We start from the raw sequence: 22,855 nt of genomic DNA, 5'->3' as shown, positions 1-22,855 counted from the left end.
GTTCGTGGCCGGGTCCGTTACCCAATGATACGCCGTCCGGGGGAAGAAATGGAATGGAAACAGTGGACACGATGGAAAAGAAGGGAAGAAAGGAAGAAGGGAAGAAGGGAGAGAGAGAGAAAAAAGCCTCATCCACAATAGAGTGGGAAATTTCACTTGCTCCTCTGTTGGACCGGTCAGAACAGAAAGAAATGAATAATGATGATATCAAAGGGACACAACATCCTCAGGATCCTAGACAACAACCCCAGCATGTTCGACAGGGAATCATGCCATTGGCCCCGAGGGGTTCATCAATCCCCGACGGTGAGACAACTGTTGCGAACGGGTTTGACGGGGATGGAGCAGGTAAGACAGCTGCCGGGACGCATCCGTGGACATCTCTCCATCGCAGCCCGCGGGATCCCCCCCCCCTCTGAAGCTCCGAGTATTAATATTCGAGAGACGTGAGAACCCACCGCACTATGGAAAGAATTGATATGCCTGTTCCGGGTGGATTAAAGAGCAGTTAGTGACTGCTAAGCAGAAACTAGTTGAAGAAATTCCTGTTGCTGCCACTCGGTAGACGGCGCCCGATAAGGAACCACGGAAGTATCTGGCAGGGAGGGTGTGCGGTGATTGGCGGAGAGGGAACCAGACATGCGCCATTAACTTTCAAGTGGATCCCGGGGTTGTTTACCGTACCGTATGGTATTGTCCCTTATCTCCGAAGGGTCAGTACCTTGAAGTAGGTATCCAGGAGTACTCCGTGTGCCTAGAATATACAGGTCGACAGGTTCGAAGGAGTCTAGGAACAGGCAGGTGTCACAGTCAAAGACCTCGTTTTACTCAATATCATTAATCCCCGTTCGCCCTTTCCGGGGGAGGGCCAGATCCCTGCCCGCATGCCTGACATCCTGGACGAGCGCAGGAGCAGCTCGAGAAGGATCGACTCGTGAGGGTGTCTTGTGTCTTGTGTCTTGTATGGAAACGGACGACTCTTATTTAGCTCGCTCCGTCCGTCTTTGCCGTTTTAATCACCTCGCTTTAATCTGCGCTTTATTGGCTTGGGCCTGCTTAATTTAATTCCTCTTCCTATCCACGTTATTCGACTTATTTCATTCTGCTTGTGCCCCCTCTCCTTTTTCCCTTCGTTTCTCTTCTTTTCTCGGAGACTATTCTTATACTCGTCCCCTTCGTTTCGTCTTCCTTCCGTCGGCCTTCGAGAAGAAGAACATCCCGGAGAATCCGCCCGTTCTTGTTCTTGTTCTTGGGTCCCTTCTTTGCTGACTTGGATTTACTGCACGATTATTGGACCCAGTTTAAGTCCCATCCAAGGTACGCCGTTCCCCGTTGTCGGTTCATCCCATCATTCACTTGTCCCATTCTTGTTCCTTTCTTTATCTTTTATCTTCTTCCCTTCTTTTCTTTTTTTTGGATCTGCCTGCCCTGCTCTTTTTATAGCTCAGCCCAGCTGGATTTTAAACCGAGGTGTGGCTAACGTTCCCGCTGCAGTTCAGGTCTTAAGCGCCGCATCGGTCCTCTTTTCTTTTTCATACCCCGTACATACTTCTTTTTCTATACTTCCTCTCGTCGCCTGTAATTACTTCACAATGGTTCGCCTTGCTTCATCTATCCTGCTAGCCTCGCTGGCTGCCACGGCTTTCGCGGCCTCCAGTCCCCCCAAGTGCAGCACTAATTCGCACTGTCCCGAGGAATATCCTTGCTGCTCTCGTGAGTTTCTCCACCCCCCATCTCTAGTCTACCCGAAATATACTAACCAACCTGTCTAGAATATGGCGAGTGCGGTACGGGTGCCTACTGTCTGGGAGGATGCGACCCTCTGACCTCTTACTCTCTCGATTCCTGCGAGCCTCAGCCCGTGTGCCAGAGCACCACCTACAAGTGGGACAACCTGGATAAATCCGCCCTGAACACCAAGTACCTCGGTAATGCGTCGGAGAGCGACTGGGTCTACAGCGGTTTCCCCAAGGTCAAGGACGGCAACCTGATGCTCACCATGCCCAAGGAGAGTGTCGGCAGTCTGTTCGCCAACAATCACTACATCTGGTACGGCAAGATCTCCGGCAAGATCAAGAGTAGCCGTGGCGCCGGTGTCGTGACCGCTTTCATCCTGCTCTCCGACACCAAGGATGAGATCGATTTCGAATTCGTCGGCAGTGATTTGAACAAGGTTCAGACCAACTACTACTTCCAGGGAATTCTGAACTGTAAGTCTGGTGACCTCGAATATGGGGGCTCGGCTAACATAGACCCCAGACGACCAGGGCACCAAGGAAACGGTGGATTCGAGCACTTTCGACGACTGGCACACGTACGAGATCGACTGGAAACCCGAGGCCATCACCTGGTCCGTGGACGGCAAAGTGAAGCGCACTCTGACCCGTGATTCGACCTGGAACGAGACCGCCAACCGCTACGAGTTCCCCCAGACCCCCTCGAGAATGCAACTGTCTCTGTGGCCCGCCGGCCAGGCGAGCAACGCCGAGGGAACCATCGAGTGGGCCGGTGGTGAGATCGACTGGGACAGCCAGGACATCAAGGACAAGGGCTACTACTATGCTCAGTACAGCGACATCACCGTCGAGTGCTACGACCCTCCCAAGGGTACCGACAAGAGCGGCAACAAGTCCTACGTTCTGACCAACAAGGACGGTCTGGACAGCTCGATCAAGATCACCAACAACGACACCGTGCTGGCTTCCTTCGGCGCTACCGGACTGGACCCGGATGTTAAGCCCAGCAAATCTGGATCCTCCTCCAGCAGCTCGTCTACCGGCAACACGGTCCCTGAGAACCGGGGTGGCTCCGGAAACGAGCCGGGCAACTCGAACAGCACGTCCAGCGACAGCGGCAGTTCCACCAGCACCGGTAGCGGCTCTAGCTCGACCGGCGGCTCTGGATTCAGCCAGGGTGGCAATGACGACAGCAGCAGCAGCAGCAGCGACTCGAACGGCGCAGTCTCGCCGAACGAGCGCGTTCTGCGCAGCTCGTTGTTTGCTGTTCTGGTGGCCGTTGTTGTGCTCGTTACTTTGTGAACATATTGACTCTTTTTCTTTTGCTTTTCTGTTTTGCAACATTCTTCTATTCCCTCCTTCCGCCGCTCCCCTATCTTACTTTCCCTCACCTCCCACCCTCGGGGATGCATTTTACGTACTACTACCTTCTACCGCATGGCTCTGGTTTGATTTACCATCTACCAGTTAAGCATTATTCGATTCTGATTGGATGTCTTGATGTTATTCTTATGATTTTTTTTTTTTTTTTACTTTTCTGATTTCATTTGGCGCATGGAATACACTGCGCTTTGCTTGGCTAAGAAAAAACGGAGCCACTTCTACTGTCTACTACCTACCTGTCTACCTGTCTACCTACCTTCATACCTATCTAATACCCTTCCTTCCTTCTTTGTCTTCTTCGGATGTCGGGTGTGATTGATTATTAATCGACATGGACTTGCTTTTTTGCATTTGCATATGGGTCGGTCATGTCATGTCGATCTCCTGGTTATTGAATCTGCATCTGTGGTGTTATGAGTCTAATACCCTTCTTTTTTTTATTCCTTTCTGAGTGAATGGTTCTGTTTGCTTGCTTGTTTGTATTTGACCTTTATGTACACTAGATTTCGTTTGGTTGATAATCAGAGATTCCATGTTTATGGATTTGTTTGTGCTGGAGTGTAACAACAAGGACAATGAAGTAGATTGATTGCATCGTCAAGCAAATCGTAATGGTCAGACGTCAGCGTTTGACTTTTTGTCATCCTATCCTGACAAGTTGGTATATCCACAGATCATAAGCCCTCCCTCTTCCCCCTTGGGGACCTTATATCCAAACATCTCATTCCCTATCCTAGGTGAACAGACCCTTTATCTGCATACCGTTTCCCATCCACAAGTCTACCTACCTACTCTACCTACCTTCTCAAAGCCACAACCCACCACCTCAACCCAACCAGCCCAGGATAAACAGACACAAACCCATAACGATATCCATCTCCAATATAACCCTCCCAAATCCTCTCCTCTCCTCCCCCTCCCCCCACCCAACCCAACCACATTCTACCCAGAAAAAATAGAAGGGAAGAAAGATGTGTCTCTACACCCCAACCCTCTGCACGAACTGCAACTCCTACTCCTTCGAACAATACCAATTCTGCCGCGCCGTGCTGCGCGAACTCCAGCGCATCAACGAGGACCCCGCTGTTGCTGCCGCGTCGCAATATAGCTTGCAGTTTGATCCGCCGGTTTGCGCGCCGGATTGGGCGAGGAATGTTCTTGTTGGGGAGGGTGGTGCTTGGATGGGGAGGGTGAGGGGGTGCGAGAGATGTTTTGAGAGTTATTGTTCGGGTTCTGGTTCTGGTTCTTCTGGGTCGAGTTCTGGTGGGGGATGGGGTTAGGTGGGTTGGCTCATTGGAATGGGACAGGATGGGCTGTGTGAGTGGTGAGTCAATATTGGGGAGGGAGTGTGAGGGAAGAAGGAAGAGAGTTCGTTCTGTTCTGTTCTGTTTCTTTCTTGATGGGCGTTATTAGAGAGGATGGGAATAGATGGGAAGAGGTACTCTTGGTCTGAATCAAGGAGTGTTGCTTTTCCCGGAAGATCTCTATAGGATGGACCAATAGATACCTAACTAAATCGAAGACGTGATTATAGCTCGTCGTGATCAATTTGTTTTCATGATCGATTTGTTCATACACATGTTACTATCAGCAAAAGTCTAAACGCCACACGCCGATAACAATAACGATACTTCTATATCACATTCACATCAAATGTCAACACAGCAAAACAATATCCATATCCATCCCATCAGTGGGCTTCGCCACAAGAACAGCCAGCCTCCACCGCAACGGACCGCTTCCGGAAATCGCCATGGTATGTATCGAGCCCCTCAGTGCGGACGTCTTCGCCGAGGGGATCGCCGAGCCAGGAGAGAGAGGAGCCCTGGGACTGGGTCTTGTCGAGAGAGGACACCGAGCTGGAACGGAGTTTCTCCGTGACATGTTTCAGGTCGAGATCGAGGTAGTCGGCGAGGAAAGAGCCGACTTCGGTGTTCTCGTGGTTGCCGACTAGAGGCCAGGCGTCTTGGGTGGAGGAGGCGTAGATGTTGACATCGACGGCTAGATTTGGTCAGTATAAAGTGATACGGTAATACAAGATAGACAGGCAAGGGGGATGGAATACCAGAGTGACCATGCGTGGACCAGCCGATCTGCGCCCGTCGACTGATGATGTCCGCAAACACGTTCGCCGAGTCATGCGGGGAGTTCGGGTCAAGTAGAAGGTCGATTTCTTCTTTCGAAGCGTCGGTGACACCCAGCGTCTCCGCTAGAAGATCGCGAGTATACTTGCGCTGCTTCGACTTGTCGGACTCCTGAGAGAGATACTCCCGGAATTTCTTGTTGGTGTACTCGGAGGAGTGGCTGGCGTTCGCCAGAACCCCCGGAAGCCATAGGTAGTCCGGATACGACGGGTGAAGCTGTCGCGCCGCGGCCAAACCGCCAGTCTCGTGGTCCGACGTGCTGACCACCACTCCCGGGGTGTCATCTTGCTCGAGGAACTCCAGCACGGCAGCGAACGCCTTGTCGTAAGCGAGAACCTCGTGGACCTGCGCGGCCGGGTCGTTGCCGTGTCCGGCGTGGTCGATGCGAGATCCCTCGATCATCAAGAAAAATCCATGCTCACTGTCGGCGGTAGCCTCGCTGAGGGTCTTGAGCGCGGTGCGGGCCATCTCCTCCAGAGAAGGATACACCTCATTCTGGCTGCGACGGTCGATCTCAAACGGGATATCCTTCTCCGCGAAGAGTCCGAGGAGCGGGAGTTTGGCGTCCGCACCCCCGTTCAACGAGTCGAAGCCCTGTCGATCATCTAGATACTGGAAGCCGTTATCCTTCGCGATGCCTACCAGGTCCCGATCGTCTCCGCGACAGCTGCCTTCGGTGGAGTTGGGCAGGAAGTGGCACCGGCCACCCCCGAGCATGAGATCCACTACACGTCCCAACGGGTGTTCGCCGATTTCCTGCTCGGCGATCCGATCCTCGTATTGTCTCATATTCACGTGTGAGGCAAAGCAAGCCGGTGTCGCGTCGGTGATGCGGGTCGTCACCACGAGACCGGTCTTGTAACCCTCCAGCGAAGCGGCCTCGAGGACCGTGCCGCAGGGGGTGTGGTCCGGGAGCACGGAGATAGCCCCATTGTAGCTCTTAAAGGCGCACGAGAAGGCCGTAGCGCCGGCCGCCGAGTCGGTCACCAGGCTGGAGCTGGACCTCGTCCGCGACGTCCCCACGATGTGTTTGTCCAGGAGGAGAGTGTCGTCGACGGGCAGTCCTTCGGTGTACTGCCTGAAATTCCGGGTCATGGTGAGACTGGTCGGACCCATTCCGTCGGACACCATGAAGATCAAATTGCGCTTGCCGCTTGGCTTGCCCCCGGGGCCCCAGGGTTGCTTGGAGTCAGCGCGGCTGCGGCTGGTCTCATGCTGGAAGACCACGGCGAGAACCACGACGGCAATGGTGGCGATCAAGGCCCAGGTGAAGAGGCCGACTTCTTTCCAGAACGCCCAGCGACTTTGCTGCTGCTCCCGATGAGTGCGTTCCCCGGTCAGCAGGGCGTCTTCCTCCTCGGCGTTCCGGATGGAAGAGCGGTCGGAGGAGGGCCGCGGGGCCAGAAGGGGCTCATCGCGCGCCATAGCTGGGAGGGGTCTCTTGGCGAAGAGACGGCGATGAAGACAAAGAACGAAACGCGAGCAAAGGTAAGGAAATGTCAGGATATATCATGAAGGAGGGAGGGAGGGAAGATGACGGGGAGACAGGAGAAAGTCAAGGGTGTTGCTGCTTTGGGCATGGCTTGGCACGGAGGCACCTGATACGTCACGTTCCACCGCCAAGACCCAGCTTTACAGACAGACAGGCAGTCTTGTCAGAATGAATTAATTGATTGAGTCGAGTTATTCAAGTATTATAGTACATATGCGTATATCCCACACGACTACCGGCCCTTCCATCCGATTGGAATCATAGCGGCCGCAATCTCCGACACACCGCGCTCCGTAGCCAGAAGATTGAACTGCGCCGCGGCATTCCTAGTATCAACCACCTCGACACGAAGACCTAGCGAATTGATCTGTCTCCTCGTCTCAGGAGAAAGAGGCATCACGGAAGCGCCCGTGCCCAGAATAAGCAGATCTGAACGTAGACCGATATATTAGCCAACAGCTCTGGCAAACAGCACGGAAAACCAGACGGAGAAAAAGAAAAAGCGACATACCCGGACGAGGCCACACCAGACCCAAGATTCCCCAAACCTGCTCGTCGACCTCAAATTGACCCTTCCGATTCATCATATCGGCTTTGCTCCCGCCCGTTACTTTCCACGGGTTCCATGAAAATGCCTCGCCTCCAACCAGCAGCACCCCGGAGCCGCCTCGTACCCGGAGCCCGTTGTTCAAGTGAAATCCGTTGTCCAGACAGGCGTCGACGGCCGTGGTCGGCGCCGGGATATCCCCTAGGACATTGAGCGCGGCAAAGTCCGTCTGCGTGTCTTCCTTCGACTCGGGGCCGCGGTCATGGTTGGCCGGCCGTTGGGAGTGGGAGCGAGGGATCATGCGAGTCGGTCGGGCATAGTCGCTGTTGTTGCGACGGAGCTGGGTGATTGGGGAGGGAGCAAGCGTCGGTCGCGAAAGGCTGGAGCAGATTCTGGCCATGTTGGTGGTCGCGATGGATGAGCGCAAGGCGCGGAGGAGTTGGGGGGATGGAGGGTGCATTATCAAGTGAGCGAATAGAGATAGGTCTGGATTGATGAGCAGTGAGGACCAATATCCCTCTGCGGTCGACTGATAGGATCGTGAAGCACAATAGCTGTGGGCAAGGATCGTCTGCGTTGACGTCGAAGTGATGGCGGAGGAGCGGCGAAGCTAATGGCGGACCAGTCAGTGCCTGGGAACTCAGGCAGGATTACACCAGTCGTGACCCAATCAGATATTGCATAATGCTAACACAAAACTTGAAAAGGTTCAGAGTGCGTACTTCTTTGCCATTTTTCCAACAATTCCTCGATGGTCTAACGGTCATGATTTCCGCTTGTCACTCAATAGAGAACGAGCGCGGGAGACCTGGGTTCGACTCCCAGTCGGGGAGATTTCTTTTTGGTCAAGAATTTTTGACCTATGTAGAAAAATGCAGTAAATGTTGATGTTATTGTTCTGTCTTTCTTATCTTCTTTTTCCTGGGGCACCCAACATCTAGGCACACTCAACCGAATATTCTTTTGCTTACTATACCACTAAATCGAAGGCCGGAAAGATCTCACGTTTGTATTAAGGTATACTATAGACGGTCGTCATCAACATTTCAGGCGCAATTGGTCTAGAACTTTATCCACGCATCCACCAGATCAACCTGGCGTTCTCCTCGCCGCCAGGCTTCGTATGAATCGACAACAAATGAGTGTCGTGCAGTCATGACTCACTCAAAACGCCGTATTGGAATGGAACAAATATAGAGGATGGAAATAAACGGAAAGGAAAGAAAAGGAACAAAAACAACATAAGGTAAAAAAGGAACAAAAACAACATAAGGTAAAAAAGGAAAGGACTTGTAGGCCCTGAATATTCGTTCAAAAAACAGAAACCCGAGAATGGTATCTCACCCACTCATTCTAGTTGTCCTCTTTCTTTATAAATGAAAAATGAAGCAGGATGATATTATCAACCTTGTCTAGGAAGGGGAAAAGGAAAAGGAGAGGTAGTATGTTTACCCCTTCCGACTGTCATCCGCCAGCTTACTGGAAGAATGTCCATGAGCCTGTCGAGCATGGATGTTGCCATTTCGGTCCTCGTCAGACTGACTCGAGCTGTCATCTCCCATGGTGCCGGCGGTGGACGCACTCCGCAAGCGTTGCGCGCGGTCTTGGAGCACCTGGGCTTCCGCCGCGGCCCTCTGCGCCCGGATTTGCTTCCGCCACATGCTCGCGTACCGGCCTTTCAGGGCCAGCAATTGATCGTGTGTACCCCTTTCAGCCACCTTGCCCTCATGCAATACCAGAATCTGGTCGGCGGTAGTGATGGTACTCAGCCGATGGGCGATAACAAGCATGGTACGACCGCGAGAGAGCGTAGAGAGCGCCCCTTGGATATGCTCCTCCGTCTCCGTATCCAGAGCGGCGGTTGCTTCATCCAACAGAATAATGCGAGGGTTCTTGAGGATGGTACGGGCAATGGCCACCCGTTGCTTCTCACCTCCGCTGAGCCGAAGACCACGCTCACCCACCTTAGTGTTGTATCCGTCAGGGAACGACATGATCTTGTCGTGGATGCTGGCAGCCCGGCAAGCATCGTAAACCTCTTCGTTCGAGACGTCTTGGTTGGCATATTTCAGATTGTACATCAACGTCTCATTGAAAAGCACAGTATCCTGCGGTACAACACCGATGTGCTTCCGGAGCGAATCTATCGTGGTATCTGTGACGTCGTGGTCATCAATTCGAATGCGGCCGTTTTCAGCATTATAGAACCGGAAAAGCAGTCGGAACACCGTCGACTTTCCACCACCGGATTCACCAACCAGGGCAGTCGTCGTTCCGGGCTCACAGTGGAAGGTCAGCCCGTTCAGGGCTGGCTTCCGGGTATCGTAGGAAAATTCAACATTCTCAAACGTGATGTCGCCTTTGCATTTAGGCAAAGGTGTAGCTTCGGGCGTATCGACAACCGTGGGCTGCTCCCTGAACAATTCCAGCAGGCGCTCGGAGTTGATCAGGGCGGACTGAATGGAGCGGTAGAAGGTACCGAAAAAGTTCAGCGGTCCCTGCAGCTGGGCCATGTACGTCAGAAGAGAAACGAACTTGCCAACATCTCGCTGTCCAAGCGCGACTTGATATGCGGCGATGAAGCATGCAATAAGCAGACCAAGCATGAAGACAGTGTTCTGCGATGTATTCATGAGATTCAGCGAGAACAAGACATGATATTCGGCCTTTTGGTAGTCGGACACGGCACCGCGATACCGACTGAACTCGTAATCCTCAGCATTGAAGTACTTGACGGTCTCGTAGGACACCATCGAATCGTTCCTGTCTCTGTGTTAGTAACGCATGGAGGGGACCTTAAGGGAAAGGCTTGGCGCTTACTTAACGGCATCCTCTTGCCTGGACGCGTTCACCATCTGCCGGCGGATCTCCGCCCGCCATTGCGCCATGCGCACGGTGACGTAGAGATAGCAAAAAGTAACGACAGTAACAACCAACGCGTAGTAAGCATCGAAAGCAACGAGGAAGTATACGATGGCAACGCAGAGGTCGATTAACATAGGTACGACTTGAAACGTTACTTGCTCCAAAAACGTATTGATGGAGCTACCTTTACTCAGTGCGGAGAGGACTTCGCCTGTCTTCTTACCCAGGTGAAAATCGAGACTGAGCCCATGCACATGCTCGAACGCCGCAGTCGACAGTTCCATGTAAGAATACTGGCTCACAGGAATCCAAAGACTGGAGCGCAACGATCCAATGAGTCCCTGGTTGCCCTGCAACCAGCGGTAGAGAATATACATACAGATCTCAAACCACGGGACCCGAAATTCATCGCCATCTTTGGACAATGCGTTGGTGATGACCCCCACTTGGTAGGGGACTAGGACATTGACGACTCGCTGCAGGATAATCAATAAGAAGCAGACCACCACGACGCCTTGTAGACGACGGGACTTGGATGGCCAGAGATACGGAAAGAATAGAGAATAACCGCTCAGATACTCCCACCAGCTTGTGGAGGGGACGGTTGTGGGCCGAACCCAGGGATCGGCGGCAGGTTTCGAGGGCTGTTGCTGATGGTTGTTCGGGAGGGAGCCGTAGCCGTTGCCGTTTCCGTTCTCCGCGTGCGCAGGGTCGAGCAATCCCGTAGATTCCGTGGCACCGTCGGCGTGTCCTCGAGGTTTCTGTGCATTGATCTTGACGTTCATCGTTTTGAACAAGTAGGTAGCAACCAAGATCGCGAGGACCAATATTCTGACGCAATTCGACGCAACCTCCATCGATTCCCATACCGTCATGCCCTTGCGCAATCGGCCGCCGACGGGATTTCCTACAATGGGCTCGCGATGAATATCCGCATGAATCGAAAGGGAGACACCCAAGATAGCCATTTCAATAGGAACTGCAATTGACCACGGAATAAATTGCGCAAATGTTGGAGAGGGGTTTGTATCCAGCAACGAGACTAAGATGATCGCGTAGACAAAAAAGGACCCTACAATGTAGATCTGCAAGAAGTAAGTTAGCGCGACCAATTTCAAATGTGCAGGGCAAACGAAACCAGCGAAAACCGGGGTTTGTGTACAACAAGACAAGGGTTCAAAGGAGAGGAGCAAGAAGCTCACCACTACAGATTGACCACACCACCATTGCTCGGACCTGGCGAGCATAACGTGGGTCACATTGATGGCGGCATCAGCAACCAGCGTCGCCAGTATTACCACCGAGAGCCATTTAATCAAGAGTTTGGCATTTCGCGAAAAGGGATGGACCGGTTTGACGAAGGTTGCCGAGCTCCTTGATCGTTTGGGTAGCGGTCTCCCCCCCGGCCCCATGCGCGCGGCCGATGAATTCTTGCTGACATTTCTGGCAGTTAATATGGAATTGGCGATGAAGGACGAGACAAACACCAGAAGGAGCAAAATGGGATATCCGGTGCGAAGATATTCCAGCAATTCACGAGTGGCGTAATGAGAAGCCATGATGAACGATCCTCCTGCAGGGTCCAAACGATTAGAAGACCATCAAGATATTTCCATGACACGCCGACCGCGTTCTTCCGTCCGAGGCTGAGGCCGATGAGATCACGACGATGTATATAGGTATCAAGGAGGACGAGCTCGAATCGGAAACGACTGGAAGGTGACAATGGCGAAAAAGCACCCGTCGATCGAGGGAGGGCCGAGTGTTGGTGGTTCTGTAGAAGGGATCGACAGACACGTGGGACAGGATCCTCGTTTTTGCTTTTCGAGAATTCAGCAGCGTGTTAAGATAGGTTCTAAAGTAAATGAGGTGTGAAAGAACGAATGAAAATATCAGAGGGATTTTTTGGAGAAAAAAAAAAAAAAGGGTAAAAAAGCAAACAGAAAATGTTGAAAAAAGCACGCAGGTCACAAGTAAAGAAACTTTTTCTGGAATAAGTACAAAAGAAGAAGAATACGCGTGAATTAACTAAAAAAAGGCTATATGAAGAGGGAAAGTCAAAACAAGATCGAGGGAATTGCAGACCCAGGAAAGACGGGGAAGTATTAAATAAGTAAAGGAGAAGAAAGACAGGACGAGGAAAAGAGGACGAGAGGTGGAGAGACGAGAGATAAGAGGAGGCGAAAGAGAAGAGAAGGAAAGAAAGAAAGAGAAGAAGAGGAAAAGGAAGAGAAAAAGAGAGAGGGAGAGAGGGACACGAGAGGAAATGATCGTTGGTAAATACAAATAGCAACTAACTTGCTTGACGGTCGAGCAAGAATGACGGTGTGAAGTCGGAAACTACCCAGACCGGACTAGCTGACCCAAAAGTTGCTAAGCTTGGGTGGCTCTTGGAGGCGAAAGGTCAAAGGTGGTAAAGTTAACTTTGGGGTGGGAAGGGAAAAAGAAATTAATATTAAAAAAAAATTAATTGAAATTTTTTTTTTTTTTTATAAACTGGATCTTGAAAAAATATCCACCCTTAACGGGGGGTTTTATTTTTATTTATGTTAATTATTTCTAATGGAATTTCACGACTGCGATTCATTTATTTCTCCTCCCTCACCTTGGACTATGGAGAATGGCGATGCAAATCGGATGTTTTTTAACGGTTTCTTTTCTTTTTCCTGCTGGGTCTGATAGTCTCCAGTACAGCGTACGGCCTATGGGCAAGTGCCTTGGAAAAGGATCAAACTACGGAGAGCATCCTCACTAACCAAGGAGGAGGTTAGTCACTTACGGAGGATGCTATCTTGTCTGGACCAGTATTTTAATCTATTAAAGACACACCATCGATATTCTGGTGGCCGGGGGGTTTATTTGATCGAACGCGAAGAGGTTCGTGCCCAATGAGAACAGGGATGGGAATGGTGGTTCGGCTGGATGCTTGCGAATTTCCTTTGGTTCCCATGAGAAAAGATGTCAATCATACCACGCAGGAAGGCCATGATCTGAACCGCCAGGTCTTGGGAACATGGGAAGGAATCCGAATGGGAAGGTTAAAGCCAAGGGTGGATTCGAGGATTGTGGGGTAAAGTGTAAACGAACTGGAAGCTACAGGGCACCGGGCCCCTACTCGTACCTCTTTGTCAACGCTCACTGTTGCGACTCGGGAAAGGCATGATACAAAGTAGGTCATCTAGATAGTGCTTGTGTAACAGGTGACGCCAAAGGACTGGGGAAAGGGAAAATAAACCAAAGAAAAAAAGGCGCACATAGTCACATACATCAGAAGAATGGAAGTCACCAGTCCGTAAAGTACCTACCTACCTACGTACACATACATACCGTAGATAGGCAGGGAGGGGGAGAAAGGATTTTTGCAGGGCGTGACAGATCTCGAGGCAAGATGGTTGGATAGTTGATAGTTGATACCGACCTTACCGATCGTTTGATAGAGGTGTCAATCGATCCCGGTCTGATTGGATTGTGACGACTCCGTACATGGTCTGAGCTGCACTGCATGGATCACTCGGATGGGATGAGGGATGACTGGACCCCCGGCCGACAGGGATGTCCAACGCAGTTTAGTCGCCTTCAGATTCAAGTATTGAATATTCCCATACTGTTTATCGTAGACCATATGGGTATGACCTAATGCACATGATACTCGACATACGGAGTAGTGTATGTAGGTAGGTCGAACTCTACGCAGTGCTCCGTAGCAATATCCCCGATCCCTCTTGTTTGCATGAAGAATTCCATCTATCTGATCCATCAAGCCTGTTCATTCCGACTGCCTCGTCTGGGCCCTTCTGGAGTCGCAGGGATTACTCTTAGCGTCCTGCGTAGGTGGCTGAACATGAGCTCGCGGTCAGGGGTAGGGTCATTGCTCATCACTCATTCTTCAATAATATCGCAGACCCCGTCAATACTAGCGACGAGTATAATAATGCTCCGAACCCTACGCAGCCAGCCAGAGCTTTTGAGCTTTGATGCCCTAGGAGGGGGACCACTCAGCCGTCATCGTCAACCACCCGGAACATTCTGACGATCTAGAATCGCCATCCACACCGTCTACACTGTCTACTGTACACTGTCTACCCTGTCTAGCCTCTCTCAGGCCCCCAATGCCGCCTGTTGACTCTCGTGAAGTCGAGGATGGCATCCCGACGAGTCGTTAAGTCTGTCCTACCCTGGAGTCCCGAGTGTCCGGATGATCTAAAACATGTCGCTGGTAAGGTATGTCGTACTGGGGATGTATGGATGTACGGAGGAACGTATTTATTTGCTCCTGCATTATTGTGGCCTCCAGATTTGAGACATGATCGGAAAGGACTGGCTGGGATTGTTTGACCCTGAAGTGATCCCGAGGGTTCCATCTTATTGTGTACGTATTCCTGAGGCGGATCCTGGTGGCTGATAATTATTAGTGTTAATAATAATAATAATAATTATTATTTTTCTTCTTCTTTTCTCTCATCACACACCTACACACACCCTAAAGAACAAAGTAAAATACATGTGGACGGGCGACACACCGCCTTGTAGGCTGCATGCATGCCGACCGTGGTAGGTGAAGACCGGTTTGCCTGCAGTGAAGAACCTCTCGGGCCCTGGATGGACACCTCATCTAGGAGTCAATTGCTATCTCTCTCGTTAGTACATTGGGTATCTAGGATTTTAGTTAATTTTTTTTTCTTTTTTTTTTTTTTTCTTATACTTTATTTTCTAATATCTCCCCCCCTCCATCTATCATCAGCTGGACAGGTCAGAAAGCAACGAGAACCGGTATGGACTCTTCAGGCCGATGATTCGGTCCAGACAGGCACCTCGGACTGGTTTCGTCATTTTTCATTTTCTAAATTTACCCAGCAAACGGCGCTAAGCCCGCACATCACGCGTTCTCGCCACTTCTTTTTCTTTTTCTTTTTTATTTCATTTTGGATTACATTACTACAGGTATATGATCGCGGGTTATGGAAATCCTCTCGACGGTTCAGATGAGATAGGATAATAAACCACATAAGATGAGATGAGATGATCTGACTGAATAGGAATTCCGATCGCATGATTCCGATCAGTGCCTGGCATTTACATTTTACACCTACAGTACATACTCTACTCCGTACAGAGAGTATGTACAGATCACGGCAAGCAGCCTGACTAATCGGGGATTCTGATTGCACTTGACCCGGCGGGAATCACCACTCACCAGTCCTTCTTCCCCTTCCCAAGTCGTCTTTTCTTCCCCCCCTCCAACTCCCAAGGGCAAAAGCTCCGCCTCCCCCTTTCCCTCTTTTTTTGATTGTCTTTGATTTTTCTTTTTCCGATTGATTGATTCCATTTCTCTTTTTTTGTTTTCGTCCCCACCCCCCTTATTCAACCTTCAACCTTCGGGACCCGTTGGCGACCATGGGGCTGCGACCCTGATCGGGTTAAGTCGTGCTTGACAGGGAGGAATTATGTCCGATTCTTTTCGCTTGCCTCCTCGAGGCAGCTCGTCACCGGCTCCCCCTCCCCCTCCCCCCCCGGCTCCCGTGCAACAAGGTCACAAGTATTCCAACCGCGCCGCCAGTGCCCTGGCAAGATTTGCCCAGCCTTTCTTTTCCGGGTCGAGACCCCCCAGTCCGCAAACTCCAGGGGGACGTGCAGACCTGTCTGCCGCTCCCCGCCCTACTAGGTCCAAGTCCTTGTATAGCTTCCCCGCCTCCGTCTGCCTTCACTCCCCTTTCCTTTGTTGACCCCCGGGGGGAGAATAAAGAAATTTTTGATTAGCTCCAAATTCATTCCCGTTTTCATCTCCGGCTTGGATTTTTTTTTTTTTTTTTTTTTTTGTATTGTATTTCCCCTCTTGCTGTGTGGACTCTTCCGCGGGATATCACTCCTCTCCCCCGCGCGAAGCTTCTTTGTTTTCGTGAATTCACCTTACACAGTAGAATGCTCGAGTTTCACGCAATCCTCCGTGGCTTGGAAATCTTGTTCTAACATCCCTACCTAGACCCGGTACATCACAAACGGTTACTCACAAGACGGGAATACCAATTGCGGCTTTGGACATTTCCCCCCAACGGACACATGCAGTAATCGGCGGCAAAGAGATCCTCAAAACCATTCGAGTCTCACCTGATCACTTGTCCGAGGAATTCAATCTCCGCAATGCCATCATCAGTTATTCCTCCACCCACCATGTGGGAAGCGGGCTCTCCGCGCGACACAAAGACCAGCTGACAGTGAGAGACGTGAAGTGGTCACATGGCACCTATGACCGGATCATCGCCACGGCCGTCGCTAACGGCCGCATTGTGCTCTATGATCTACATCGGACCGGTCTTGAATATTGCCGGTTCCAGGGGCACAATCGCCAAGTCCACCGATTGGCCTTCAATCCGCATCGACCGCATCTGCTGCTATCCGGGAGCCAGGATTCTTCCATTCGAATGTGGGACCTGCGCGTGCCCTCCATAGAGCGGGGCGCGTCGGTCTGTGGGAGCAAGGAACATTTCAACGGGAATAGTGATGCCATTCGAGATATCCGGTGGTCGCCCAGTGACGCGTCCATGTTTGCAACCGCCACGGACAGTGGTGCCATCCAGCTGTGGGACATTCGGAAAACTAGTGCTCCTGCAATGAGAATCACAGCTCATGACAGGCCTTGCTTCTCGGTGGATTGGCATCCGGATGGAAATCATATCATTAGCGGCGGTACGGACAGGCAGGTCAAGGTGTGGGACTTTTCTTCCTCGGCGGAGCGAAGACAGAAGCCGACTTTTCAATTTCGGACTCCGCAGGCGGTGCTCAACGTACGGTGGCGCCCACCGTCCTGGGCTCGAGAGCCAGAAAGCACCGGGAACTGGCAGTCTACCCAGGTGGTGACTTCTTATGACAAAGAAGATCCGCGCATCCACCTGTGGGACCTTCGGCGACCCCATATCCCCTTCCGTGAATTCGATCGATATGATTCGCACGCCGCTGACCTGCTCTGGCATTCGAAAGATTTGCTGTGGACGGCCGGTGATTCCGGGGCGTTCACTCAGACCGACGTTCGCTATGCACCTCAGGTGGTTAATCAAAGACCGACATGTGCTGTGGCGTGGAGCCCCACCGGCGACGTGCTTGCATTCGCCCAGAAGCGCCCTCAGCGAAGCACATTGGGCCTCAGCACCACCGAATTTGTAGGCCGTCAACACGAAGAAGATAGTAATGGCGGTGAGGTGCTTAGTCAAAGCCCAGCCGACGACCTTCTGGATGAACCTTCTTTCGCGTCGTTCCGCCACCGACATAGCAAGTCGAGTAGCGCTCGGCCTTCCAAATCATTAGGTGGTACCCCTCCCGGTACAGCAGATTTCAACCCGGTCCTCCCGCTTGAACAGGTGCTGGCAAAAATCAAGCCGCCAGGCCCGTATCAACAGGGCATGACCGGAAGCATCCCCGGTGCCACAATGAGCCAAGAAGTTTTCCAACACTTGGCCCGTAATTACTCCCCACTGCTTGGAGCCTTCGACGGGGTGCTTCCGGATACTTCTCGTGGCTTCCTGGAGTCATTGACCCGTAATGCGGAGTGCGCAGAAGACGCCTCGTTGATTAAGTTGGCCCAAACATGGCGCATCATCCAGTTTGCCGCTATGCAAGAGCTCGAAGTGAAAGCCAGAGAGCGGCAAATGACCGCCGAGAAAGGTGCCCGCAACGTCACAAAGAGACTCTCCAAGGAAGTACCAGCTGGGGAAAAGTCGCGCGCCTTAGAAGACGGAAGACAGGATAAACTGAAAACGCGCTTTTTCAAGGGGGTTTTGGAACCCGTAGGGTCCAAGAAGCAGCTTAGAGACGTCGAGAACACCTCGAATATGACCACTCCTCTCGCGCAGCCTCTGCCTGATTCTCCTGTTGGGTCCTCTGACAGCTCTGCTTCCCACATGACATCGTTGAATGATTTTTCAACCATCCAACCGCTCCCGCCCTCCGTCTTGAGCTCCAACACCGATACCATGAATTCTAACGACTGGTATTCCGTGCCTGATGCCGAGCGTCGCCCCATTGCTCAACTGCAGCAGTGTCGTTCCTCTTCAGACGAAAGTCCGCATTCTCGGGCAATGCTCGGCTTGGAAACCCAAGTTCCCGAAAATGACCAGAGATCTGCACCGCGCGCGATTGCCGGGAGAACAGACTGGCGCACTCAGAGTCATCCGGACTATAGGAAAGGAGCCTCGGAGGAAGATGAATATGACCAAAAAATGGAAGACAAGAGAGCGGCTATCCGCGACTATAAGTCGGTTCCGAAGAAGGTCCTGTCTCTCGAGTCTCCTGTAGAGACCACAAAGCCCCCACCTTTCCATCGTCACGAATCTACGGAGAGTTTCCCGATGTTCTCTGCATCCACGGGGAGCTCACACCCCTCTAAATCAATAGGCACGTCATTTTCCTCTACCACGAGGCTGCATGGTGTCTCAGAAAATGTTGCCGATCCTGTGGATGAACTCGGGGCCGAAACCTCTAACAAAGGCATGCCCAGAGCGAGGGGGGAGTCAAGGCTGGATTCTGGCCCCGCTCAGGACGAGGATATCGTAGAAGATGAGCCCTTTGACGGGGACCTTGCAGACTCCGGCCACCTCCATCTCGAACGACCGTCCAGTCCCCCTATTCTTTTGAAGGAGTCCAGCCCTCTCAAAACACCTAGCCAGGAACTCGAGGAGAGCACATTTTTCTCCGTGCCATGGACTACATCTGCCGGGGGCGATGAGTTCGATGGCCCTATCATCCCCACCAACCCAGACGGAACAGACGTCAAGCCCTGGAGTGCCGAGGCCCTACTGAAACAAGCAATCAGGCATTATCATAGTGGCGCCCATGTTGACGTTCAGACTGCTGCTCACTTGCTCCAGAAATTACGCATTCTCTTTCGGGGCCACGAAAAGATCCTCCCAAGCGAAGAGTGCGAGTTTGTCTACCAAGCCTACAACGAGCAACTCGTCCGCCAGTCGATGCACATCGAAGCAGCTGAACTTCGGCTCCTTTGCGTGCCCTCCTATCCGGCAGTTTATGAATATACACAGGCCGACACTTACATGAATGTGTTTTGTTTTACGTGCAAACGGCCGTATGAGAACCCCAAGAACGACAATCGTCGGTGTTATCGCTGCAACACCCCCCAGGAGCCCTGCACAATTTGCATGAGTCTTGATCCACCACCAGAATGGGTGGCGGAACAGACCGCGTCGCAGTCGGCCTCAAGTTCCGGATGGGACTCCGAGGCTACTTCTCATCTTCTATCGTCACAGTCCTCCCTCCGGACGGAACCAATCCCCCCGTCGGAATTGCAGCACATCGACGAGAATCTTTTGGGGTCTTACAGTCCTCCTCGACCGAAGGGCTCTACCCTCTGGACCTGGTGTCAAGGCTGCGGCCACGGAGGCCACATGGCTTGTGTCGGCACCTGGTTAAATGATATCGCTGCTAGTGAGGGCGGATGTGCCACACCGGGCTGTATGCATGACTGCGGCCCCGGCCCCCGTCGAGAACACAACCGGACCGTCTTATTAGAAGAGTCTAAGAAACGCGACACCGTCAGTAAGAAATCCGGATTCGGGTTCGTGAAGCGAGATGCCTGGTCCAAAGGTGAAAGTAAAGCGGTTGAAAAGGTTCGCGGCATGCTCAGTGTTGGTACGTCCGGTGGAACGAACGCGTCGTCCACCAGTACTGCAGGACCCAGCGCCGCTTCTTCTTCGAATCTGATGTCCCCCAAGAAAGTGCGCCTTGTTACCCCGAGCGAGCAGGGGAAACGGCGAAGTGCTGCTTCGCGTGCGAGTACGGGGGGTAGTAGCGGTCTGGCTGGTTGATTTTGCATCTTCGAGTTATCTGTCGTTGGCTGTGTGTGGGTGTGATCTTTTGTTTTTGACTTTTTCTTTTCTTGTTCAGACTTTACTTTCGAATATACCCATGTATTTCTAGTTTCTTGATAATTTTTCTTATATGATTTATGTTGCAATCCATGGATCGAGTACCTGCGTTTCGACTATTGGAAGATTGTAGAGACAAGAACTATATCTCCTTTCATCTGCTCCAATACAGCTTACTGAGCAGACTTGTGTCTCCAGGTCTTGCTCGGGCTCTTCAAGTGACAAGCGATATATTGGATACTATGACAGCTGGAGTCGTGAAAGAGACTGCGATGTTGTCCTGCCTTCTAGTATCAACGTGGAGCCGTGAATTGTAAGTTCTGGTGGCTAGTATCAGTCTGTTAAATGCTAATAACAATCTTCCCTCTCAGCATCTGTACTATTCCTTCGCTCTTATTGACCCTTCTATGTCCAAGATCAAAACAATGAATAGCTGGGATGGACAGTTCTATATTGAGTTCAACAACCTCAAAAAGCGAAAACACAACCTGAAAACCTATATTTCCGTCGGTGGATGGGATGCTGGCAGGAAAGGTTTTTTCAGATATAGCGCGGTTTCCGGGGACAAGAAATGCGTTTATCCAGTCGTCTATCAAAATCATGAGTACCTACGGATTTGATAGCATCGATATAGATTGGGAATATCCGGCTGCAGATGATCGAGGTACTGTTAGGTTCATTAATATTTCGGTACTGATGTACTGACAGTGGTACAGGTAGAATTCAGGCGGATACGGCGGATCTGGTCAAGCTTGTAAAGGAGCTTTACGAGGCCTGCGACAGTCAATATAGAGTCACAATCACACTACCTACCTCCTACTGTATGTGCAACCACTATAAGAGAAGAAGAGATATCAAGACTAATATTATTGGCAGGGTACCTGAAAGGCTTCGATCTCCCAGGTATGAGTCCCTATGTGGACTTATTCAATATAATGGCATATAACATATATGGCACATGGGATAGCATTAACCAATGGACTGACCCTGTTATTAACCCTTATACGAACCTGACAGGTAACCTACCTTCCCAAACTGTTTTCGATATCTTATTAACGGGTTGATTTGCCTGTAGAGATCTCAAATGGCTTGGATCTCATCCGGAGAAATAATATTGACCCCGCGAAGGTCTTCCTAGGACTAGGATTTTATGGTCGATCATTCACACTTAAGGACCCTTCTTGTACCGATCTAGGATGTCCGTTCGCAAATACTACAAGACTCGGAAGTAGTAGCGGAAGAGCGAACCCGGGAAAATACACAAGCACTAGTGGAATACTGTCGAACTATGAGATCGCCCGGGTTATAGACTACAACTCCCCGGAGATACAGTACGATGTTGAGGCTGAGTTAAAGTAGATTACCTGGAATCGAAACCAGTGGTAGGTTTTGCATCGCAAGTCTATAGATATAGATCGGAGCTGACGCGGATAGGGTAAGATACGACAGCGAAACCCTTATTCAGAAACGGGACTTTGCAAATTCTCTGTGCCTCGGTAACCCGTTTGCCTGGGCACTGGATCTTAGAGGCCCAGGAACCATATCTGATCTGTCTAACATGGACCCGAATGCGGGTATGGAAGGAGCTACTCCAGATGGCTCGGATAGTGACTCCGAAAATGTTTTTATCGGGCAGGATATATACTCGCAGGAGTATTCTACTATCCGCTACATTCTTCCGTGTAACTTTATATTTCCGCCTATGACCCTATCCTCCGCTACTACAATCTCTTTTGAGCCGTATGTGACCTCACTGGAAGTCATATGGGTCATAACAACGGCAACTACCCTTAACAATAATGTTGTGTCCGTTTCAACCGGATACTTACGTACCATTTAAATAACTACTTTGACAGTCCTACTGGTAACTACCACTGCAATTGACGCTTGGAATTGGAACATTACAAGCACCCTCCCAAATAATCCAGTTTATAGACTATCTAGTAGCATTCTGCCCCCGCCATTTCGCATTACAAATAACATTAATACCGACTTAACCACTCCAGGTGTACTACCGACCTCGGTGGCTCGGTCTATAACGCTACCGCCCTACCCTTAGAACACGAACAGTGGGAATAGAAACCCTTTTCTAACGGTCTCCTTTAGTTCCGGTCCTCCGGCGCCCCTTTGCACCAGCGGTTGCGACCAGCGATGCTGCCTCTTCTGCGATAGGCCCTGCTCGCGGGATTGCTCGGACGGTAGAAAGGACTTCTACGACCTGCGGGACCCAGATCCCCCCGGTAAACCGGGGTATCGTAGGCCCGATTGCAAGAACGGAAAGTGCACGGGTGAGCTCTGTATGTACATTAGCTGCGAGGGCGACGACTGCGATAACAGTATCTGCTCTGGGGGCAAATGCCATCCTGTCAGTTATAGCGGAGACGATTGCGGCAACAACGGCTATTGCTTTAGACCCGACTGTATTGTCGCGGGCTGCACGGGCCCGGGATATAATGGCGTAGGATTTTGCTTTAGTCTCAAATGCTTCTCTTTCGGCTGTTTCGGGTAGGGGTGTGGTTCAGATCACGCCTGCTTAGGACCCAAATGCCGCGTCACGACCTGCACGGGGAAGAACTGCCAGTACGGCATTTGCATGGGTAAAAGGTGCACGCCCGGCAGCGAAGAGAACGGCTGTAGCTCAGGCGAGGTAGCCCCTCGGTACACCGAGTATGTAGAGAAAACAACGTTTAACGCCGGCAGCACAATTACTATCACTACCTTGACCGCCTGTAGAACCATTACCGTAGTTGATCACCTGACGCCCGTCCCCACCTGACGCCCGAAAACCTCAATTTCACCGACTTTTTCGTCATCTT

The 22,855-nt window shown here is 51.3% G+C and overlaps 7 protein-coding genes across 7 annotated transcripts; 3 read left to right on the top strand and 4 right to left on the bottom strand.

Moving 5' to 3' along the window:
* Positions 1-1,592: 1,592 nt before the first annotated feature.
* utr2 (putative cell wall glucanase (Utr2)) lies at positions 1,593-3,038 on the top strand (the record flags this gene model as incomplete). The annotated part of the gene is made up of 3 exons (XM_053094720.1): positions 1,593-1,713; positions 1,773-2,210; positions 2,260-3,038. The coding sequence occupies 3 exons, from the start codon at positions 1,593-1,595 to the stop codon at positions 3,036-3,038; spliced, it is 1,338 nt and encodes a 445-aa protein (XP_052950532.1).
* A 1,771-nt stretch (positions 3,039-4,809) lies between these two features.
* Positions 4,810-6,688, bottom strand: KD926_003252 (alkaline phosphatase; the record flags this gene model as incomplete). The annotated part of the gene is made up of 2 exons (XM_053094719.1): positions 4,810-5,120; positions 5,185-6,688. 2 exons carry the CDS (start codon positions 6,686-6,688, stop codon positions 4,810-4,812), a joined length of 1,815 nt encoding a protein of 604 aa, XP_052950531.1.
* Positions 6,689-6,987: 299 nt separating this feature from the next.
* Positions 6,988-7,762, bottom strand: KD926_003251 (Mth938-like domain-containing protein; the record flags this gene model as incomplete). Its single annotated transcript, XM_053094718.1, has 2 exons — positions 6,988-7,184; positions 7,267-7,762. 2 exons carry the CDS (start codon positions 7,760-7,762, stop codon positions 6,988-6,990), a joined length of 693 nt encoding a protein of 230 aa, XP_052950530.1.
* Positions 7,763-8,750: 988 nt separating this feature from the next.
* Positions 8,751-11,726, bottom strand: hmt1 (putative vacuolar ABC heavy metal transporter (Hmt1); the record flags this gene model as incomplete). Its single annotated transcript, XM_053094717.1, has 3 exons — positions 8,751-10,065; positions 10,123-11,252; positions 11,370-11,726. 3 exons carry the CDS (start codon positions 11,724-11,726, stop codon positions 8,751-8,753), a joined length of 2,802 nt encoding a protein of 933 aa, XP_052950529.1.
* Positions 11,727-16,086: 4,360 nt separating this feature from the next.
* KD926_003249 (WD repeat protein) lies at positions 16,087-19,979 on the top strand (the record flags this gene model as incomplete). The annotated part of the gene is made up of 2 exons (XM_053094716.1): positions 16,087-16,094; positions 16,148-19,979. 2 exons carry the CDS (start codon positions 16,087-16,089, stop codon positions 19,977-19,979), a joined length of 3,840 nt encoding a protein of 1,279 aa, XP_052950528.1.
* A 660-nt stretch (positions 19,980-20,639) lies between these two features.
* On the top strand, positions 20,640-22,118 carry KD926_003248 (uncharacterized protein; the record flags this gene model as incomplete). Its single annotated transcript, XM_053094715.1, has 6 exons — positions 20,640-20,703; positions 20,756-20,860; positions 20,916-21,056; positions 21,115-21,394; positions 21,474-21,779; positions 22,046-22,118. 6 exons carry the CDS (start codon positions 20,640-20,642, stop codon positions 22,116-22,118), a joined length of 969 nt encoding a protein of 322 aa, XP_052950527.1.
* A 10-nt stretch (positions 22,119-22,128) lies between these two features.
* On the bottom strand, positions 22,129-22,855 carry KD926_003247 (uncharacterized protein; the record flags this gene model as incomplete). Its single annotated transcript, XM_053094714.1, has 1 exon — positions 22,129-22,855. A coding segment is annotated over one exon (407 nt), but the record flags the coding sequence as incomplete, so codon positions are not given.

Source organism: Aspergillus affinis, assembly GCF_023601865.1.
Source record: "Aspergillus affinis strain CMG 70 chromosome Unknown NODE_178_length_54897_cov_85_078439, whole genome shotgun sequence".
NCBI lineage: Eukaryota > Fungi > Ascomycota > Eurotiomycetes > Eurotiales > Aspergillaceae > Aspergillus > Aspergillus affinis.
Note: the sequence above shows the minus strand (reverse complement) of the source record. Positions and strands in the feature narration are given on the sequence as shown.